This window comes from Eucalyptus grandis, chromosome 7 (assembly GCF_016545825.1).
Source record: "Eucalyptus grandis isolate ANBG69807.140 chromosome 7, ASM1654582v1, whole genome shotgun sequence".
Lineage (NCBI taxonomy): Eukaryota > Viridiplantae > Streptophyta > Magnoliopsida > Myrtales > Myrtaceae > Eucalyptus > Eucalyptus grandis.
Window position 1 is genome coordinate 59,835,116 of NC_052618.1, and position 17,183 is coordinate 59,852,298.

The following is a 17,183-nucleotide window of genomic DNA, read 5'->3' on the forward strand; positions in this document are numbered from 1 at the left end:
CCAAGAAGAGGGAGCGCTTGGCGGCCTCTGATAGGAGACCGGCCAACTGCTTCGAATGATGCAAGTGATGGACCGGTAACAGGACTTGCACTGTCAAAGTGCCGCACGCTCATCGGTCTGCCAGAAACTCACGGTGAGAGAGAGAGAGAGAGATGGCGGAGAGAGAGGAGAAGGGGAAGTACGACGAGATGATGATGAAGAAGGGGAGCGACGGAGGGATAGCGGAGGTGAATCCCACGCCGAAGAAGGGGGTGACGTCCAAGGTTGTGGACTACATTGAGAAGCTGATCGTCAAGTTCATGTACGACTCCTCTCTGCCTCACCAATACCTCGCCGGCAACTTCGCTCCCGTCGCCGACGAGACCCCTCCCGTCACCGACCTCCCCGTCGTCGGCCATCTCCCTGTAATCTCCCCTCCCATTCGCTCTCCCCCTTCCCTTCTCTTGTTTTCTTGGCAAAGTGGGTAAGCTCTGTCTATCGTCGATTCACCGGAGGGTAAATTTTGCTTTTTTAAGGATTGCTTGAATGGAGAATTCGTCCGGGTGGGCCCCAATCCCAAGTTTGCCCCGGTCGCCGGATACCACTGGTGCTCTTCTCTCTTTTCCAAGTTTCCTTCTTTGGAAACTTTCTGGGTTCGGTTTCTCTTTTTATTGTATTTTTAATAAGGGGTTAGATGCACTGTTTTTGTTAACTGGGTTCTGCTTGTTTTTCTGTCCGTGCAGGTTTGATGGAGATGGGTGCGTATTCATGAGCCTGCACTTTACTGCATTAGCCGAATCACATCTAGTTCATACCAAGTTTCACTAAAGTAGAGAATTGACGGTCGCCTTTTAGCTCTAATTTGCGATCGTTCGCGCTCTTTTTGTTCGGTGTGTGTTTTCATTTGGACTTGTTCGGAGTTAGACTAGGGAGTGTTGTGGATTTATCTAATTGCCTGTTTCCTCAAATTGAGCACGTGTCTGTTTAAATTCAGTTTTAGCATATGTGAATGGTCACTGAATCAGTTACCTGGTTCTTCATTTCGTTGTCCTCCCTTTTCTCTACCATGCAGCATGGTTCATGGGATGCGGATAAAAAATGGCAAAGCTACTTACGTCTCTCGCTATGTGAGGACGTCGAAACTTAAGCAAGAGGAGTACTATGGGGGAGCTAAATTTATGAAGGTATGTTAATGAGGAGCAGAGACACGGGTTTGGGATGTTGGATGATAACAGTTAGTATCTCAGTTTGATTGGGTGTTGAAACTTCAAAGTATGTGGCATGCTCTCTCTGAATGTTGATATACATCAACACTTTTTGGCCAAAATGAAAACCATGTGTCAGAACATGTCCATTGCGATGCAGATGGAAGATTATAATGTTAATCAACAAACCGTCTTCAGTTGTTCTGAGTGGCCTCAAATTTAGGATGAGAATTTTGAAATGAACAAAACGTCAGTTTCCTTATGAAGTGACAAAAGCTATGTATACAGGAGTCCGGCGTGGGCATCGATTTTTATTCTCACTAGGCAAAAGATGTGCTAGGATTCTTTCTGCGGACTTTTGTTTCCCAAGTGTTATCTATTGTTCATCTAATTCTCAATTTGCAGATTGGAGACCTTAAAGGGCTTTTTGGTTTACTCATGGTCAATATGCAAATGCTGAGAGCAAAACTGAAAATACTAGATGTTTCATATGGAACAGGGACAGGTAGGGTTTTAGACTCTTGAGACCTGTGCATTGCTCTGAAAATCTTCTAGTAACTTGAGGAGGACCTCTCAAGAGCATTTCATTAGTGGCTTCGAGCATGATATGATAAGCATTAAATGTTCGCACGTGAAAAAGGTGCAATATGTGGTGGGCTTCGATGCATGTGTTAGTTAATTCTTCTGGATGACTGCTAACGCAGTTTGATTCGATGCTGACTCTTTGAAAACTAGCCAAAAAGAAAAATAAAATAGTTGAGTGTCCTAATCACTGAAGAAATGTCCACGTGCCATCATCATATGTCCATGGTTATTGCCAATTCTACCTTTGGTGGTCAAAGAACAAACATCTCTGTAGGCTACAATGCATTATACTCTTTCCTGATCGAAAAACACATATAGAGCCTCACTTGGAACCATATCCATACAATTATGCCTAGTCCGGGACATCCATGCAGTTTTCTGTTAGATATATGAAAATTAACTGCTTTTTGCCTGATTCCAGGCAATACTGCACTCGTATATCACCATGGAAAACTGTTGGCGCTTTCAGAGGCTGATAAACCTTGTAAAACTCTAATTCTCTGTACCCTTCCTCCTTCCATTGGTGACATTTGTTAGTTTACAGTGAGGAGCTAAAGTTTGCGATTCTGTGCAGATGTCCTCAAGGTTTTGGAAGATGGTGACTTGCAAACTCTTGGAATGCTTGATTATGATAAGAGACTTTCTCATTCTTTTACAGCCCATCCAAAGGTCGATCCTTTCACAGGTAATTTCGAGCTCGTAACAGTCCAATCAGTTTGTTCTATTCAGGCCAAGAGCTGTAACTCTTGTTTATTGTTGCAGGAGAGATGTTCACCTTTGGCTATTCGCATACACCACCATATATCACCTACAGGGTTATTTCAAAAGATGGATTCATGCATGATCCAGTACCAATTACCATTTCAGATCCCATCATGATGCATGACTTTGCCATTACAGAGAATTATGCAATTTTCATGGATCTTCCTCTTTATTTCAGGCCCAAGGTATCGTAACATATAAGTACAAAAGCTTTATGAAAATCACTCCTCAGACAAAAGCCATTTACAGCAGATAATGGGTCTCAGATGAAACTTAGAAAAAACTTGGTTCTTAAAATGAGGGCAAAAATCGAAGAGATCTATTGATCTAAACTCTCTGGATTCTTTTCAAATATCAGGGAAGAGTATTTCTGATCACAAGAGTTAGGTCATCTTTTTCCCCTTAAATTTTATTTGATGGTTCCTAATGCCCCGCCTTAAATTGCTATACCATTTGTATGATACATGCCATATATTGTTTACCATAGAAAATGACTATGACTGTATGTTTTCTGATTATGTTGACAGGAAATGGTTAAAGATAACAAGCTAATATTTACATTTGATAAAACCAAAAAATCTCGCTTTGGGGTACTTCCACGATATGCAAAGAACGAGCTTCAAATCAGATGGTTTGAGCTTCCAAACTGCTTCATTTTTCACAATGGTGCATCTTCTTGACCATCCTTGTCTTTTGTATTGAGATAAACCGTGCAGGCCATTCTTGTTTGTTAGGAGTCATAGATCTTGAGTTGGTTCTTGTACTGGATGAGGAAAAGCTTGGATAGAATGTTTACGGGCTGTTAAGTCAGTTAATTTGACATTCAGATACGTAAAGGCATTGTGTCTTTACCTTCTACTTTTTCCTTAATTCGTTTGAGCAGTTCTGGCATTAACTTGCATGTTGTAGTAGCGCAATGGTGGTGAGGACTAATTAGTTAGGTTATTGAAACTTATGTTCTAGCCAAGTTTTTCCTTTTAATGTTGTTATTTTGCCACTGGCATGAGCAATGTTGTATATTAGATGGTGTTTTGCTGCTATCAGTAAATCCGGTAGTTTATTTATACCATAACTCTGGTTTTCCCTTCTCTTTATTGACTAATTGGCTGCTTACTTCCAGCCAATGCATGGGAGGAGGAAGATGAAGTTGTTTTGGTTACATGCCGTCTTGAGAATCTTGATCTGGACATGGTCAGTGGGACTGTCAAGGAACACCTCGAGAATTTTGGAAATGAACTGTAAGAAACGTTATGATCTGATTATGTCCGGTCAAATGCTCTTTTTAAATTCTCTGACTTTTTTAAAATCGACGTTTTCTTTTTTCTTTTTTCTCAATCAGGTATGAAATGAGATTCAACATGAAAACTGGCCTGGCTTCACAAAAGAAGCTGTCAGCGCCTTCGGTCGATTTTCCCAGGATAAATGAGTGCTACACTGGCAGGTACAGCTTTAGTTCAGGTCCATGAATGGTTGTTTAAGGATAATTCGATTTTCATTTACAAAGCGACACGAATGTTTGCAATGAGCGAGAAAAAGCTGAAGGGTCATCAGTGCAAACTGAGGTGGAGAAATCCTATACTGCTATTAATCATTGTAGAAAATCTTATCATTATTTTTGTCAGTCAGTGTTTTTCCATTTCTGTATTTCTTACTTCAACTATCTTTTGAGTGTCCAGGAAACAAAGGTATGTGTATGGAACCATTCTGGATAGCATTGCAAAGGTTACTGGAATTGTGAAGTTTGATCTGCATGCTGAGCCAGAGGAAGGAAAAAAGAAGATTGAGGTCGGAGGAAATGTTGCAGGTGTGTTTGACCTAGGACCAGGTAGATTTGGTTCTGAAGCTGTTTTTGTCCCTCGAGAGCCTGGCATCACTTCTGAAGAAGATGATGGGTACCTGATATTCTTTGTCCATGATGAAAGCACAGGGTATTTTGCTCATCCTTTTCTCGCCATCGAACCTGTTATTTGTTAGACTTCCCACTGTTTTTGCAAATCTCACTGGTGCTGCACTGCAAGAAAACAATGACCGCTATAGTTTAAGGAGGATGATGAGAACATGGACTGATGTTTGTTCAATAAATTTGCAGGAAGTCGGCAGTAAATGTAATTGATGCGAAAAACATGTCATCTGATCCTGTTGCTGTCGTTGAATTACCCCATAGGGTTCCTTATGGCTTCCATGCCTTCTTCGTGACTGAGGTTAGTGAGTTTTTCCAATTTCTTAGTATAGTTTTTGCTTCCGAATGTCACCGCTCTCTAACTGGCTATCTTTCTCATAGTGCATACCCCCACTTATGATCACTTCCACTTTTGGCTCCACAAGTAACATTTCTATGGATTGCAGTAAGAATTAAGTTATAGGGTTGTCTTCATCCTAGCATTTGAAATGGTCAGTGTGTTGTTTGGTAAGTTCCAATCGAGTGACATTTTTCCATCCACTGATAGTGCGATCAACCTCAATTGTTTGCACTTGTGCTTGGATTTATTGTGAAAGAACTTTCCACGACTGGCATCTGGCAGCATCTCTCAATTTCTTAGGTTATGAATTAGATTTTCATGCAGGATACTAAGAGAACTTGTTGCTATTTGTTCCTATTTGTCCAGCGTTAGTTTCTAACAGCTAGGATCCTTGCCATATTCATTGGTCTATTCTTGCAGGAACAACTTCAGGAACTGGCTAAGCTGTAGGTCTCTACATGCACGAATTGTTGGGAATGCAGATGTTGCGAGGGGAGGCATATCTCTGGAAAGCTGCTACAGTTGATCTAATAGTTTGATATTTACATGGACAGACATCTTTATGCTAAATATAGTGGAAATATAAAGAATGGAGACCATTATCGATCAGATACTCATTGTCATCTTTATATCATAGAAATTGGACCTTTTGATTTGAGGTAGCGTTTTGGTGATAATTTGTCAGCATAGCAACATAATTTACTGTACTGGTAGATGAATCTTGCGAATCTTAGGGGCAAGATTGGAAGTGAATTAGTGAAATATATGATCCTGATTCTTTTGTTTTAGCGAACTGTTCATACACCACCATACCTTCGTTGGACGAATGCGATCCTAAAGTTTTGTCACTGCAGTGATTAAGTTCAGCCAACTCTGGTCAAGCCTGATGATACACAAAATGATAAAATTGACATCGGTAAAAAGCTAAAAATCCTTATTAATTATTTTTCATGTATTAATATCCCAAAAAATCTCAAATTGATATATTTATGATAAATTTACTGAAAATTAATTTTTTGGTTACTAAAAATCTTAAACCGGTACAAATGCGGCATTTCTATCGTCCATTAGCTTCTATCGAATTCTATTATGAAATTACTAAGTTAGATAATATATGATAATAATTCAGTTGACATAAAGTTCATGTGGCAATCAACTATTGAAGAGTTTGAGACAGTACAAAAGTTTTAAAAAATTGAAATGAAGATTTAGCGCCATATGGAGTGCATATGCAGTCAGAACCAACTAGAGAGAAGGCACAAAGATCAGCTCAAAATCAATTGAAGATGAAGCTTGGGATTTCATGAGGGATTCCATTGCATTTTACTGCATCAATCCCTTCGGTACTATTGCTGCAAACGACCAAGCTGCCCAAGCATCCTCAACTATAATCAAGTTTTCGTTCGTGATTTTGTCCCTTCTGGACAGCTTTACTTTTGAAGGGATAGTTCGATTTTGTGAGGAATTTCATCTTTCACACTCTTCAGTTGCTGCAGGTACTAATTTCTTTTTTGTTAATAATCAAAGTGGTGGCAACTCTCGCATTTAATGTCACCAGCAAGTTTTGCTCATCAGACAGTCTGTCTTCATCTTTTTACCTAATTTACATGTGATTTTGAACGTAATGATGATTTCTGCTCAAACTTACAGATTTGGCGGAGTGGAATGATTCAATTAGGTTGATAAGATCCCTTGGCCGTTAGAAAGGTTGCAGGCTTTCCTCTTCATTATTCCCCTGGTACTTGGAACTAAAATGCTTAAGTTTTTTTTGGGAAAATGGTTAACTACATGGTATCAGTGTAGTTGTCAAGAGTTTAAATCATAGGATGGTGTCAGTTTTCCTAATATTGTTTTACTTTCCAGTTATCTTGTCATTTTGGTTTTGAGTTCACATATCTCACTAATAAGGTCATCTAACAAGTTTGTAAGGAAATATGGATATCTAACACTTTTATTCATATTATTTCGTTTGTCAATCCTAGGGAAGTCATTCTTGGTTCAAGATACTTGTGTCTAGATCCTCTTACAGATTTGCTATGGATATCTAACACTTCTAATTATAATTAAGTTTCCTTGTCTAAAGCTTGCAAGGATGATGATGTGATGCAATTCATAACTAGCTGAACCACATATCCCAGAACACTTGAAATTGGAAAAGTCTCCTCGATGAAAGACAGCTTAAGTTGATTTTACGCATTCTCAAGGTCAATTTTGATGATCCTATACCCTCGTTTTTTTTGGAGTTTACTCACCGAGCGAATTGTATCTCGTGCAATAATAACATCGTCCAGATTTGTTTTGGTGGAGTAAATACCTTTTCGGATGTACGATGGCAGATCGAAAATCTAGTTGGAAGGCAAGACCATAATTTTTCATAATAACATTTGAGGCCTCCAGTGATCCTAGGTCAGTTGGGGAAAGAAAGTATTTCATGCAACTTTTTAAATAATTTGTCATTGCCATGACAAGTCAATTAAAAGTAAGTGATTCTCAAATTGTGTGACTCATACATTGCGAGGCAAGGTACGCAATTAAAGTGATTGATCAGTCATACCACGTTAATGACCCAAGTGATGAATAGAATACTTTTTGTTAGTAGTGCAAGTAGTTACATACTTACATATGAGAGTCCCTTATATCTGGTTATGTTAGTAAGTCCTCCTCTAAGTACTGTTAAGCATACTAATTCGTAAATAATCGCTTGATTGCCCAAGTATAAACCATAAATGTATTATGAAGCTGAGTGCATTATTATGAAAGCTAAGTGCATTGAAAAGTTCAATACTTTCTTATTTGGTTGATTGACAAGTGTTGTGCCGAGCTCAACAACACAATCCTATACTCTAATGCGACACTAAAATTGTATCATATTAATTAATAGTTAGACCATCGGTTGATCCAATACCCTTTGATCCATATTGACTTTCCGTGCACTGATCCATGAAATTCATTATCCTGTAATCTAACGCGGCACTAAAATTGTATCATATTAATTGGTGGTTAGACCGTCGGTTGATCCAATACCCTTTGATCCATATTGGCTTTGCGTGCATTGATCCATGAAATTCATTATGCACCTAAAGTTTGCTTTTGAATCTCGATTTTCAATTTTACATGTAGGGTTGAACAAATTTCCCTGTGAATAGAATATACAAGAGAATCAAAGAGGGGACACCCCATGTTTATATGTTTTGACCTCAATTATGAACATTCCCCATATACGATAACATTTAGGCATGAAAAGGAAAGACAAAAGTGCTTATGGTTATCGTATATGGGGAATGTTATCGTATATGGGGAATTTAACTAACAAAGCTTGACTTCTGGAACAACACTAAAATTTAATTGACAATGTCGGACCGAATAAAGATGCACATCGAAATTTAATTAACGATGGGAATTTGGAAACTACAGTTAAAAATGTAATAAAGTAAATATAAAGTAATAAAGATAGTCGTTGTGTTGTTCATGGGGCTTTTCGTTTGATAGGCTGCGGTATTTATAGAGCAAACTGGCAATTATTGGTCAGTTACGCCTTCCTTGGGCGCTACTCTTAACATTCTTCATGTTTTTTTATTTATTTCTTCTTAGCACCCTTATTCATAAGCAACTACTTCTTGACTTGTCAACGATGCTTGCGTGGCTTGTCCACCAAGTAAATATCAACTCCCTAATTTTTTATGCAATTTCACGTCGTGGCTATTCTCGCTTGTGCTCTTATGCTAATTTTACTTGACCTTCAAATTTGGTGCCTTATCCTCATTGCCTGACACACAGCAACTAGCCACTTAGCTATCAACTCTGGAATTTGCTTCTAGAATTCCGTTGATGATCAACCCAAGTAGCCTTCATGAACTCTATTTATCTCTAACTTCTATGAACAAAATGGGGCCTTTTGCTCTTATTATCCTCTCACGGCCAGCACGTGACGTCAAGGGTAATTTTTGTATCAACACGTTCTAAATAGTAAAAAATCACCTTTTCTCTTATGTATTAACGATGAGTGAATGGAAGCTTTTTTAGCGTTGTTCAGAATTAGGCGTAAATGATAACCATTCTTGCTATAAATTGATTTCTGGAAAAGAAATAGATTTTTCTATTTCTATTCTCGAATAAGTTTATAAGTAAAAATACACATTTGCTAATGATACAAAATTTCTATTCTCAGAATAGAAATTCATTTGGTAATGACACAAAATTTCTCCCTCCCAAGTAGGGGCGGCAAAGACGGCCGGCAACAAATCAGTGGATGGCGAATTGGGCCAGCGACAACGGATGGGCGACCGACTAGTAGCAATGACGAACAATAAGAATAGTTTTTATTTCTCATTTCTATAGTATAAATAAAAAGTAAAAAAAAAAATTACTTATGATTTCTATTTCAAACATATTTCTGGAGTAAAAATCTATTCCAAAAATAGAAAAATTAAAAAGTTTTATCAAACGGATTTCTGTTCCAAAAACAAGTCTGGAATAGAAAATTAGTTCTGGAACAAGAATAAAACGGTTATCATGCATGCCATTAATCTCTTTCTCTAGTTGTCATTCTTTATAGATTTTGGAGAGAATGATAAAATGGGAAAAAAAATCGAAAAAAAAAAAATACAAATATATATATTTACGGACAATTATTTAATCTTTATATAGATAAGTAGATTTCATAATCGATTGAGAGACATCTCAATAGGAAGTTGATGTAATCAATTCACGTATTGGATATCTAGTCAATGTTGCAGATTCATTGTTCCCTATGTGTTGAAAATGAAAATATTCATTGGATATATAGTTACTGTTGCATATTCATTATTCTTTATGTGCCCAAAGTTCATGTAATCATAGTTAATGTTGCATATTCATTCTAGGTTTGGCAGTTAAGAGAAAATTTATGAAATGATAAAATTTAAGATATGATAAACTTAGATACATGTTTAAGATATGATAAACTTAGTTATAAGAGAGATATAACCCCAATAAAATTATCTTATAGGGGGTGAGATAAATGCATATACAATTTTTAATATCCATAACATAGAAGTTAATTTCTCAAATAAAAAAATAGATAAAAAAATTAAAAGAATATTTAAATTCTATTATAAAAAGATTCAAAATAGAGGAAAAATAACAAAAAAATTGTTTTTATTTATTCCTATTTTTATATATACATTCGAATCTATTTTTGTCTTATAATATAAATATAATATATATATATTTATATATAGTATTTATATTTATGAAAGTTTTAGGTATATAAGTGTAGTTTACTATTTAATAAAATTTTATAAGAGAATGATGGAATGGCAAAAAGAAATGAAAAAGAAAAAGAATAAAAAAAAAATAGAGAAAAAAATAAAAATTAGCAAATAAAAATTAAGTAGATAAGAGCGTCGTGAGAGAATTTTCTCATATTCGTTTGTATAATTTTCAGGTTTATATATACTGATATGCTGTTTAAACCAAACAATGGATATAAAAAAACATCCAGTTTATTACCGTAATTCACCAAATAATAGATATGACATAATAAGATCTATGAATTTCATGTATTATTTCATCTATCCTAACTAGAAACCCAAACGGTCAACTTAATTAATGTTTGAAATTGAAAATACACATCAGGTCTATAATTAATGTTGTTCTGAAATTTGCAGATTCGTCATTCCTTATGTGTTTGAAATTCGCACACATAAGGAGCAATAAATCTGCAACATTAGCTATGTTTATTTTAAGTTGGTAACATAGAAAAGATATACTTCCAATTGAGATGACTCTAAACCTTCCTTAAAAAGGTAGATTATCTTGATGATTAGCCTCCCAATTGAAATGACCGAACTGCCCTCCACCGTCCCTATAAAATCCCCGCCTCTCATTTCCCGTCGACCCAAAGTACGTAAAGCATTTTCTCAAAAAAAAGAAAAAGTACGTGAAGCATTTTGTTCCAAAAAAAAAAAAAGTACGTAAAGCATCTCTCTCTCTCTCTCTCGCACATACGCTCATGGCAACGCCGTCTCGCTCCTCTGTGATCATCGTCGGCGCTGGAATCTCCGGTGCGTACGGAAACACTAGTCCCGCCACGACCGCGGCGTGTCTGCACCTCGGTTTTTTTGACATGTGTCGCGACCCGTTCTGATGATGTTTGTTTCGTATACGTGCATGGCGCGACATCTCTTCAGGTATTGCTGCGGCCAAGATTCTGGTGGAGAACGGAGTGGAGGACATCGTCATACTGGAGGCAACCGACCGAATAGGAGGTAGGATGCGCAAGGAGGCATTCGGAGGCGTGACGGTGGAGCTCGGGGCCAACTGGATCATGGGAGTTGGAGGCAAGGTGCCGAATCCTGTTTGGGAGCTTGCCGCCAAGTCCTCGCTTCGGACGTGCCTCTCCGACTACAGTAATGTTCGCTATAACATCTACGGTCGCAGGTCCGATTCACTTTCGAGCCTGAATCTAGCAACAGTGAACGGATGCTTAGTTCTGCACTTCTTATTCACCGTCCGGAAGTAGTAGTAGTAGTAGTAGTAGTAGTAGTAGAGTTTCGGTTTGTAATGCTGACGGAGTTTGTTTTCAGTGGGAAGATGTTCCCGAGCGAACTCGCCGCCGACTCGTACAGAAAGGCGGTGGACTCGGCTCTGGAGAAGTTGAGGAACCAGCAGGGAACGGATGGCGGCAGCCGCGACTTCTCGAGAGCAACGGAACCTCCTTCGTAAGTCCCCTCTCCTCTGCTGCGTAAATTTCAATGCCTCGAGATTTTTGTTCTTCACCGCGCGCGATTCCGACTCTTCTCTTGCGCGTATGTTTAGTTCGCCGAAGACGCCATTGGAACAGGCCATCGACTTCGTGCTTCACGACATCGAGATGCGCGGTGAGTCGCTGCCTTCTTTCTTATGAGGTCGAGTTGAAGAAGCTTCTTATTTGGCAGCAGAACCTCCCGTGGTCAACGCCTCGCCTGCTTTCTTCTGACACAAACCCAATTCAATTCTTCAGTTGATTTTCCTTTTAACCAGAGGATTTATCAAAATAAATTCATTTTAACCGGTGGGATTTATCGACGCTGCTGTTTTCGTGTTTTTTTTTTTTTTTTTTTTTTTTGTTCAGAGGTCCTGCCTATACCGACTTTCCTTGATTATGGGGAACAGGAGTATTTAGTGGCGGACGAGAGGGGATACGAGGAATTGGTACACAAATTGGCGCGAGATTTTCTTTCTATCGCGTCAGAGGGCGAGATTTTGGACAGTCGTCTTCAACTCAACAAGGTATAAACCAATCTCTTCTATCCTTTTGTTTATATCTTTCTTGTTTATTGATATGATGATGCCTACTTCTTCTTTTTTTCCCTTTCCTCATCATCCAAACAATGGAGATGGAAATGAAATGACGGAGAATATATTATGATATTAATATAAGAGAAAAAGCCACCAAAAATCTCAAAATCATTCCATGACAATACATTTACTCCGAACTTTGTATTTGTGACGCTAAGGGGCTGCATGGAAACGTTCCAAAAAGTGTTTCTGGAATACTTTTTTTTTTTTGTTTCCGAGAACAAAAAGAACAGAAACACGTTTGGTTGCGTTTCTTTTTTTTTTGTTCTTTTGTTCCTGAACACAAAAAGAACAAAAAAAAAAAACAAAAAAACTTACTTCTTGTTCCATAAACAATTTTGAAGAAATGTTTCTTCTTCTCTCTCTTCTTCTTCTCTTCTTCTTTTCTTCTTCTTTTTTTCTTTCACCGCCGCCGGCCTTGGCCATGGTCGGCGACCGGCCGTCGAGGGCCGGCGACCTCGCCGGGGTCGGCAAGCCTCGCCGTGGCTGTGCGAGGCTGCCGCCGAAAAAAGAAAAAAATTAAAAAGAAAGGAAAAATTAAAAATAAAATTAAAAAATTAAAAAATTAAAAGAAACAAAAAAAGAATAAAATTTACCAAACGTGTTTTTGTTCATTTTTTATTTCCGGAACAAGTTTACCAAACGCGTTTTTTTTATTCAAAAATTATTCTCCGGAACAGAAAATGAACAAAAATAAAAACATGTGCGCCCTAAAATTTCCACACTTATACTTGTGAGACACAAATTCCGTCGATGAGCGCACTAATACAAATTTGTGTACGTGAACAGCCGAAAGCAAGCAAGTGGCATCAATATGGGGCCCACATATTTTTGATAATAAATGATTTCGTTTTTACTGGAATATCATTTAATATGACCTTTATGGAAGGTAAATGTATGGTATAGTTTTAAATTTGAGATTTTTGATATCACAAGAAAAAGTTTAGCATGAATATGTTACGGTGGATATAGTTTGGGATTTTTATGTCATAATTTTTCTTCAGGTAAATGTGATGCAATGTACATAATTTAAAATTTTTGTGACTTTTTCACGTAATACAAAGGAGCACAAAGTACGTGGAAAAATCCCAACCACTATGTTGTACGGATGCACTGCTTTCTCACTTTGGCCTGTTTATCTAAGCATGGATTTGGGCAGGTTGTTCGAAAAATACAACACTCGAGAAGCGGAGTGACTATTACTACGGAGGGTGGTTCTGTCTATGATGCCAATTACGCGATTTTGTCCGTTAGCATTGGGGTCCTCCAGAGTGATCTTATATCGTTCCAGCCATCCATGCCCGTAACACATCTTCATTCATTCTTATTTCTCTCTGTCTATCTCCCTTTTCTGTTTTCCTAATTGAGAAGTCCATCGAGTGCACTGAAATCACACGAGTAATATGAAAAAAAACGAGTGACCTTACAGTTAATATATGAAAAGTTCCGGACGAGATCCTAATAACTATTGTGAAAAACTTCTACGCAAATTCCCCCGCTTTTGATTGATTGAATGAACCTGTAAATACACTGAAAAATATCTCTCGATTAATACGGCCGTCCTTGTTTTCCCTTGCATTTACCTGAATATCTCGATCATTAATGTATCCAAATTGCTCTACTAAAGTAGTTAATAATTCTTAGAAGACTAGCGGTATCAATTAGAATTCAATATCGACATTGTGCACAATTGTTATTGACTCCCAATAGAACCGTTTCCTTGCGGAAGAATTCAGGACCTACGATTTCTTGGATGTTGTCCTGCGCCATGACACTTGCCGTTCTTTGGGATAAAGCATGAAAATTACAACTACGCGTGTCCATTTGAAAATTTTACTTTCTTTAATGATGTCTAGAGGATTAAGCAACGATTATGATTACAAGTTCTCTTTATTAGCGGTCCCCAAAAGAAGCCTCGTGATGTTTGATCTATTGTCCAATTTACTTGGTTTTGTAAAATAACGCCCAACAGAGATGGAAGATGGAGGCGATAGAGAAGGTTGGCGTGATGGTGTACACGAAAATCTACCTGAAGTTTCCGTATAAGTTCTGGCCTTGTGGACCCGAGAAGGAGTTCTTCATATATGCACACGAACGGAGAGGTTATTACGCATTTTGGCAGGTTTGTTAACAATACTTTTTGTAGCCAGTTAATAGTTCTTCTTTCGTCTTCCAGTTTTCTTGGTCCTATAAGTTCTCTCTCTGGGGAATTGAGTGCTTTTTGATGTCGTCCTTTTGTTTACAAATATTACAAAGGGGTTTATATGTTGGAAACCATTTTATTTCTCTCCAAGGGTGCGGTGGATTCTTATATCTATTCTTCATTACACCTTATTGCGATGCTGATTTCTCTTATATAGTCAAGACACTTTGAGCTGCGTATAGTTGTTGGCTGATGTTTCTGTCACTTTCTGAAAGCTGGCAGTATTAGCTGCATCCTGAGATTAAGTTACAATTGCAGCCAATTTGTTTGATAGTGAGGTATTGATGCTAAGTTCGGCAATCAGTTTTTCAAACCCATAAAATTGTATTATCTCCATTGCTTTCATTGGAAAAACGCTGGTAAATGTATCCGCCACACGCATGGCCTTCAGTGAAAGATTTGTGATCTCGCCATCGTTAATACATTTCGACTCTTTAATCTACTTTGATGTGGAATCTCGAGCACCACTCTAATCAACTGTGTGTTGCGTCGAGGGAAACTCATCTGATGAAGATGATTGTTTTGTTCATCTCTTGGCATGTCATCAGCACATGGAGAATGCTCACCCCGGTTCCAATATTCTAGTCGTGACATTGACAAATGAAGAATCAAACCGTGTGGAGAATCAACCTGACGAAGAAACGCTGAAAGAGGCTATGGAGATTCTTAGGGACATGTTTGGACCCAATATACCTAATGCCACTGATATTCTCGTGTCCCGCTGGTGGAATGACAGGTTCCAGCGGTGCAGCTACAGCAACTACCCCATCACATCTAATCATCAGGTCGTTCAAAGCATTAAGGTCGGTGCTTATCCTACTTTCAAGTATGACAAATCCCAGATGTTCCTGTTTTCGTGTCTTCTGTTGATTAGTATAATTCTCACCTTTGGATATCCAAGCTTAGACAAGTTATTTATGACGTGACAAAAATGTAGGCCTTTCTGAATCAATCCAATTAGGTTTCATTTCCATGTGAAATCTCTAACACCGCCAGATTCTTTAACATTTATGATGTCTTAAGAGAAGCAACTAGAATTACTTTTTTTTTTCCTTTTGTCGTTCCAAGGTAACTAGAAATTCGGTGGTGCTAGCGCTTCTTCCTAAATTAGCTCATAGCTGTACCTGTAACTGAAACATGTTTTTTGTGTGTTCTCAGGCCCCAGTAGGACACATCTTTTTCACTGGGGAACACACAAGTGAAAAATTCAGCGGTTATGTACATGGTGCATACCTTGCAGGTAGTATATGAATTTCCTTTGGGAATTGAGTGAAAATCTGGACAGAGGCAAATAAGATGTGACTTGTGACGCATTATTTCTAATGATGAAACAGGCATAGACACGAGTAAAGCTTTGTTGGAGGAGATGTGGAAGGAGAAGGAAGGGAAAAGCCATAAGGTTGACACAAGTGATTAGAAGACTCTCTTAGTGGACTTGGCCGTCAATCATAGGATTCCCATTCAAACAACTGAGAATAAGATACATGTGCTTTCTAAATTAGCATGACCTCGATAAAAAGCAGAAATTAAATCCAATCAGCTTTGCCTTTCTCTTTTAAGCTCATCTACAGATCTTTGCAATGTAATTCTTCAAATTATATCTGCCTAGTTCAAAGGCAATCGTGATTTCCAAGGCACTTCTACTGGATCATCCACTCTTCCTATGTAGAAAGGTGAGAAAATTGTAAACGATGAAGCTTAACGAGGTCTGAGATAATACCCAAACGGTAGAATTCGATGATTCCTGGCGTCAAGGAAAAGCTCCAAACCATCAACCATGTCGTGAGTAGAATACCACCAATGTGCCCAAGGAAAGTCAGAGTTGTTATGAGCCCCACGTCATTTAAGCAAAGTATTTATGATAGGTTCGTCATTTGAACGAGAGACTAACGCATCCTAGATATATGTTTTCCCATTCATGTAGCATTATAGTTGAGTTTTGATCAACTTCTTTTCCTTTCTAATCTGTCATTTCACATATTCAAAGGGTTTGGATGAGTCTTCATTACATTTGGCCCCAGAGAGAGAGAGAGAGAGAGAGAGAGAGAGAGAGAGAGAGAGAGAGAACTTCTATCGGAACCCTTACTAAGTTCATCTTTTATCTGACCATCACAAATCAGCTTTATTTTGGTAATCAGAAGCGTGGAAGTGACTTCTTGTGAAGCGGGATAGACTCTTTAAGTAGTTTTCTCAAAAAATTTTGAGGGGTCTTTTGTTTGAATAATTTAGAAAACTATTTTCTAAATGTGTCTGTTATACCGCTTAAAAAATTAATTAACATATAGCATTTTTGTTATTAACAATCATTTGTGCTTAAAAATTTTCAGCAATTATGAAAGTATTTTTTGTCCATTTTTTATTATCATAAAGAATTTAACTTATCATGTGGTCTTGTCAAATTAATCTCTTGGCTTTTTTCGGACAATGCGAGCATCTTATGATTATCTTTAAATTGTTCAAACGTGACTATGATGATCCAACGCTTTATTCCAAAGTTCAAATTAATAATAAGGAAATACCAATAGCATCTACAATGACCCATAAATCGAACGTTAAATTCTTGAAGGGTTGAGTATAATTTAATACTTTCTTTTATTTTCACTCGCTCACAGTTGCCTTTGTGTACCCATTTGATCAAAATTAACAGACAGATTTAATGAGTTTCGATGATTCAAAAGTGGTCAACTTAAGTAAGCGAGCTCGTGAAATCAACAAATTCAAATTGAATGCAAAGTAATGACAACCGAATTCCAGTCCAAAAACCCTAGAAAGACAGTAATCTCAAGTTGTTGTCAGAAGAAGTCTCATCACGTTTCAATTTTCCATTCTTACATGTTAAAGAACACCAGTATTACTCACGAAGTACTTGAAACAAATCATATCGAGTAG

General features: G+C 37.8%; 2 protein-coding genes across 2 annotated transcripts; both read left to right on the forward strand.

Moving 5' to 3' along the window:
- Positions 1-5,524, forward strand: LOC104454652 (carotenoid 9,10(9',10')-cleavage dioxygenase 1). The gene is made up of 14 exons (XM_010069565.3): positions 1-404; positions 516-586; positions 723-737; positions 1,052-1,163; positions 1,590-1,689; positions 2,191-2,253; positions 2,344-2,454; positions 2,532-2,716; positions 3,059-3,197; positions 3,652-3,769; positions 3,871-3,972; positions 4,208-4,459; positions 4,621-4,732; positions 5,192-5,524. The coding sequence occupies exons 1-14, from the start codon at positions 153-155 to the stop codon at positions 5,219-5,221; spliced, it is 1,662 nt and encodes a 553-aa protein (XP_010067867.2). The 5' UTR covers positions 1-152; the 3' UTR covers positions 5,222-5,524.
- Positions 5,525-10,763: 5,239 nt separating this feature from the next.
- LOC104455974 (polyamine oxidase 1) lies at positions 10,764-15,711 on the forward strand. The gene is made up of 10 exons (XM_010070667.2): positions 10,764-10,815; positions 10,942-11,191; positions 11,338-11,472; positions 11,570-11,631; positions 11,865-12,022; positions 13,251-13,394; positions 14,064-14,213; positions 14,843-15,097; positions 15,453-15,534; positions 15,629-15,711. Exons 1-10 carry the CDS (start codon positions 10,764-10,766, stop codon positions 15,709-15,711), a joined length of 1,371 nt encoding a protein of 456 aa, XP_010068969.2.
- The last annotated feature ends 1,472 nt before the right edge of the window (positions 15,712-17,183 follow it).

Excerpts from the sequence above, each read along its gene's own strand:
- LOC104454652 (XM_010069565.3), top strand. The coding sequence starts at position 153 with ATGGCGGAGAGAGAGGAGAAGGGGAAGTACGACGAGATGATGATGAAG. Across the intron at positions 405-515 it reads CCGTCGTCGGCCATCTCCCT|GATTGCTTGAATGGAGAATT; the intron begins GTAATCTCCCCT and ends TGCTTTTTTAAG. Across the intron at positions 2,717-3,058 it reads CTCTTTATTTCAGGCCCAAG|GAAATGGTTAAAGATAACAA; the intron begins GTATCGTAACAT and ends TTATGTTGACAG.
- LOC104455974 (XM_010070667.2), top strand. The coding sequence starts at position 10,764 with ATGGCAACGCCGTCTCGCTCCTCTGTGATCATCGTCGGCGCTGGAATC. Across the intron at positions 13,395-14,063 it reads CGTTCCAGCCATCCATGCCC|AGATGGAAGATGGAGGCGAT; the intron begins GTAACACATCTT and ends AACGCCCAACAG. Across the intron at positions 15,535-15,628 it reads ACATGGTGCATACCTTGCAG|GCATAGACACGAGTAAAGCT; the intron begins GTAGTATATGAA and ends ATGATGAAACAG.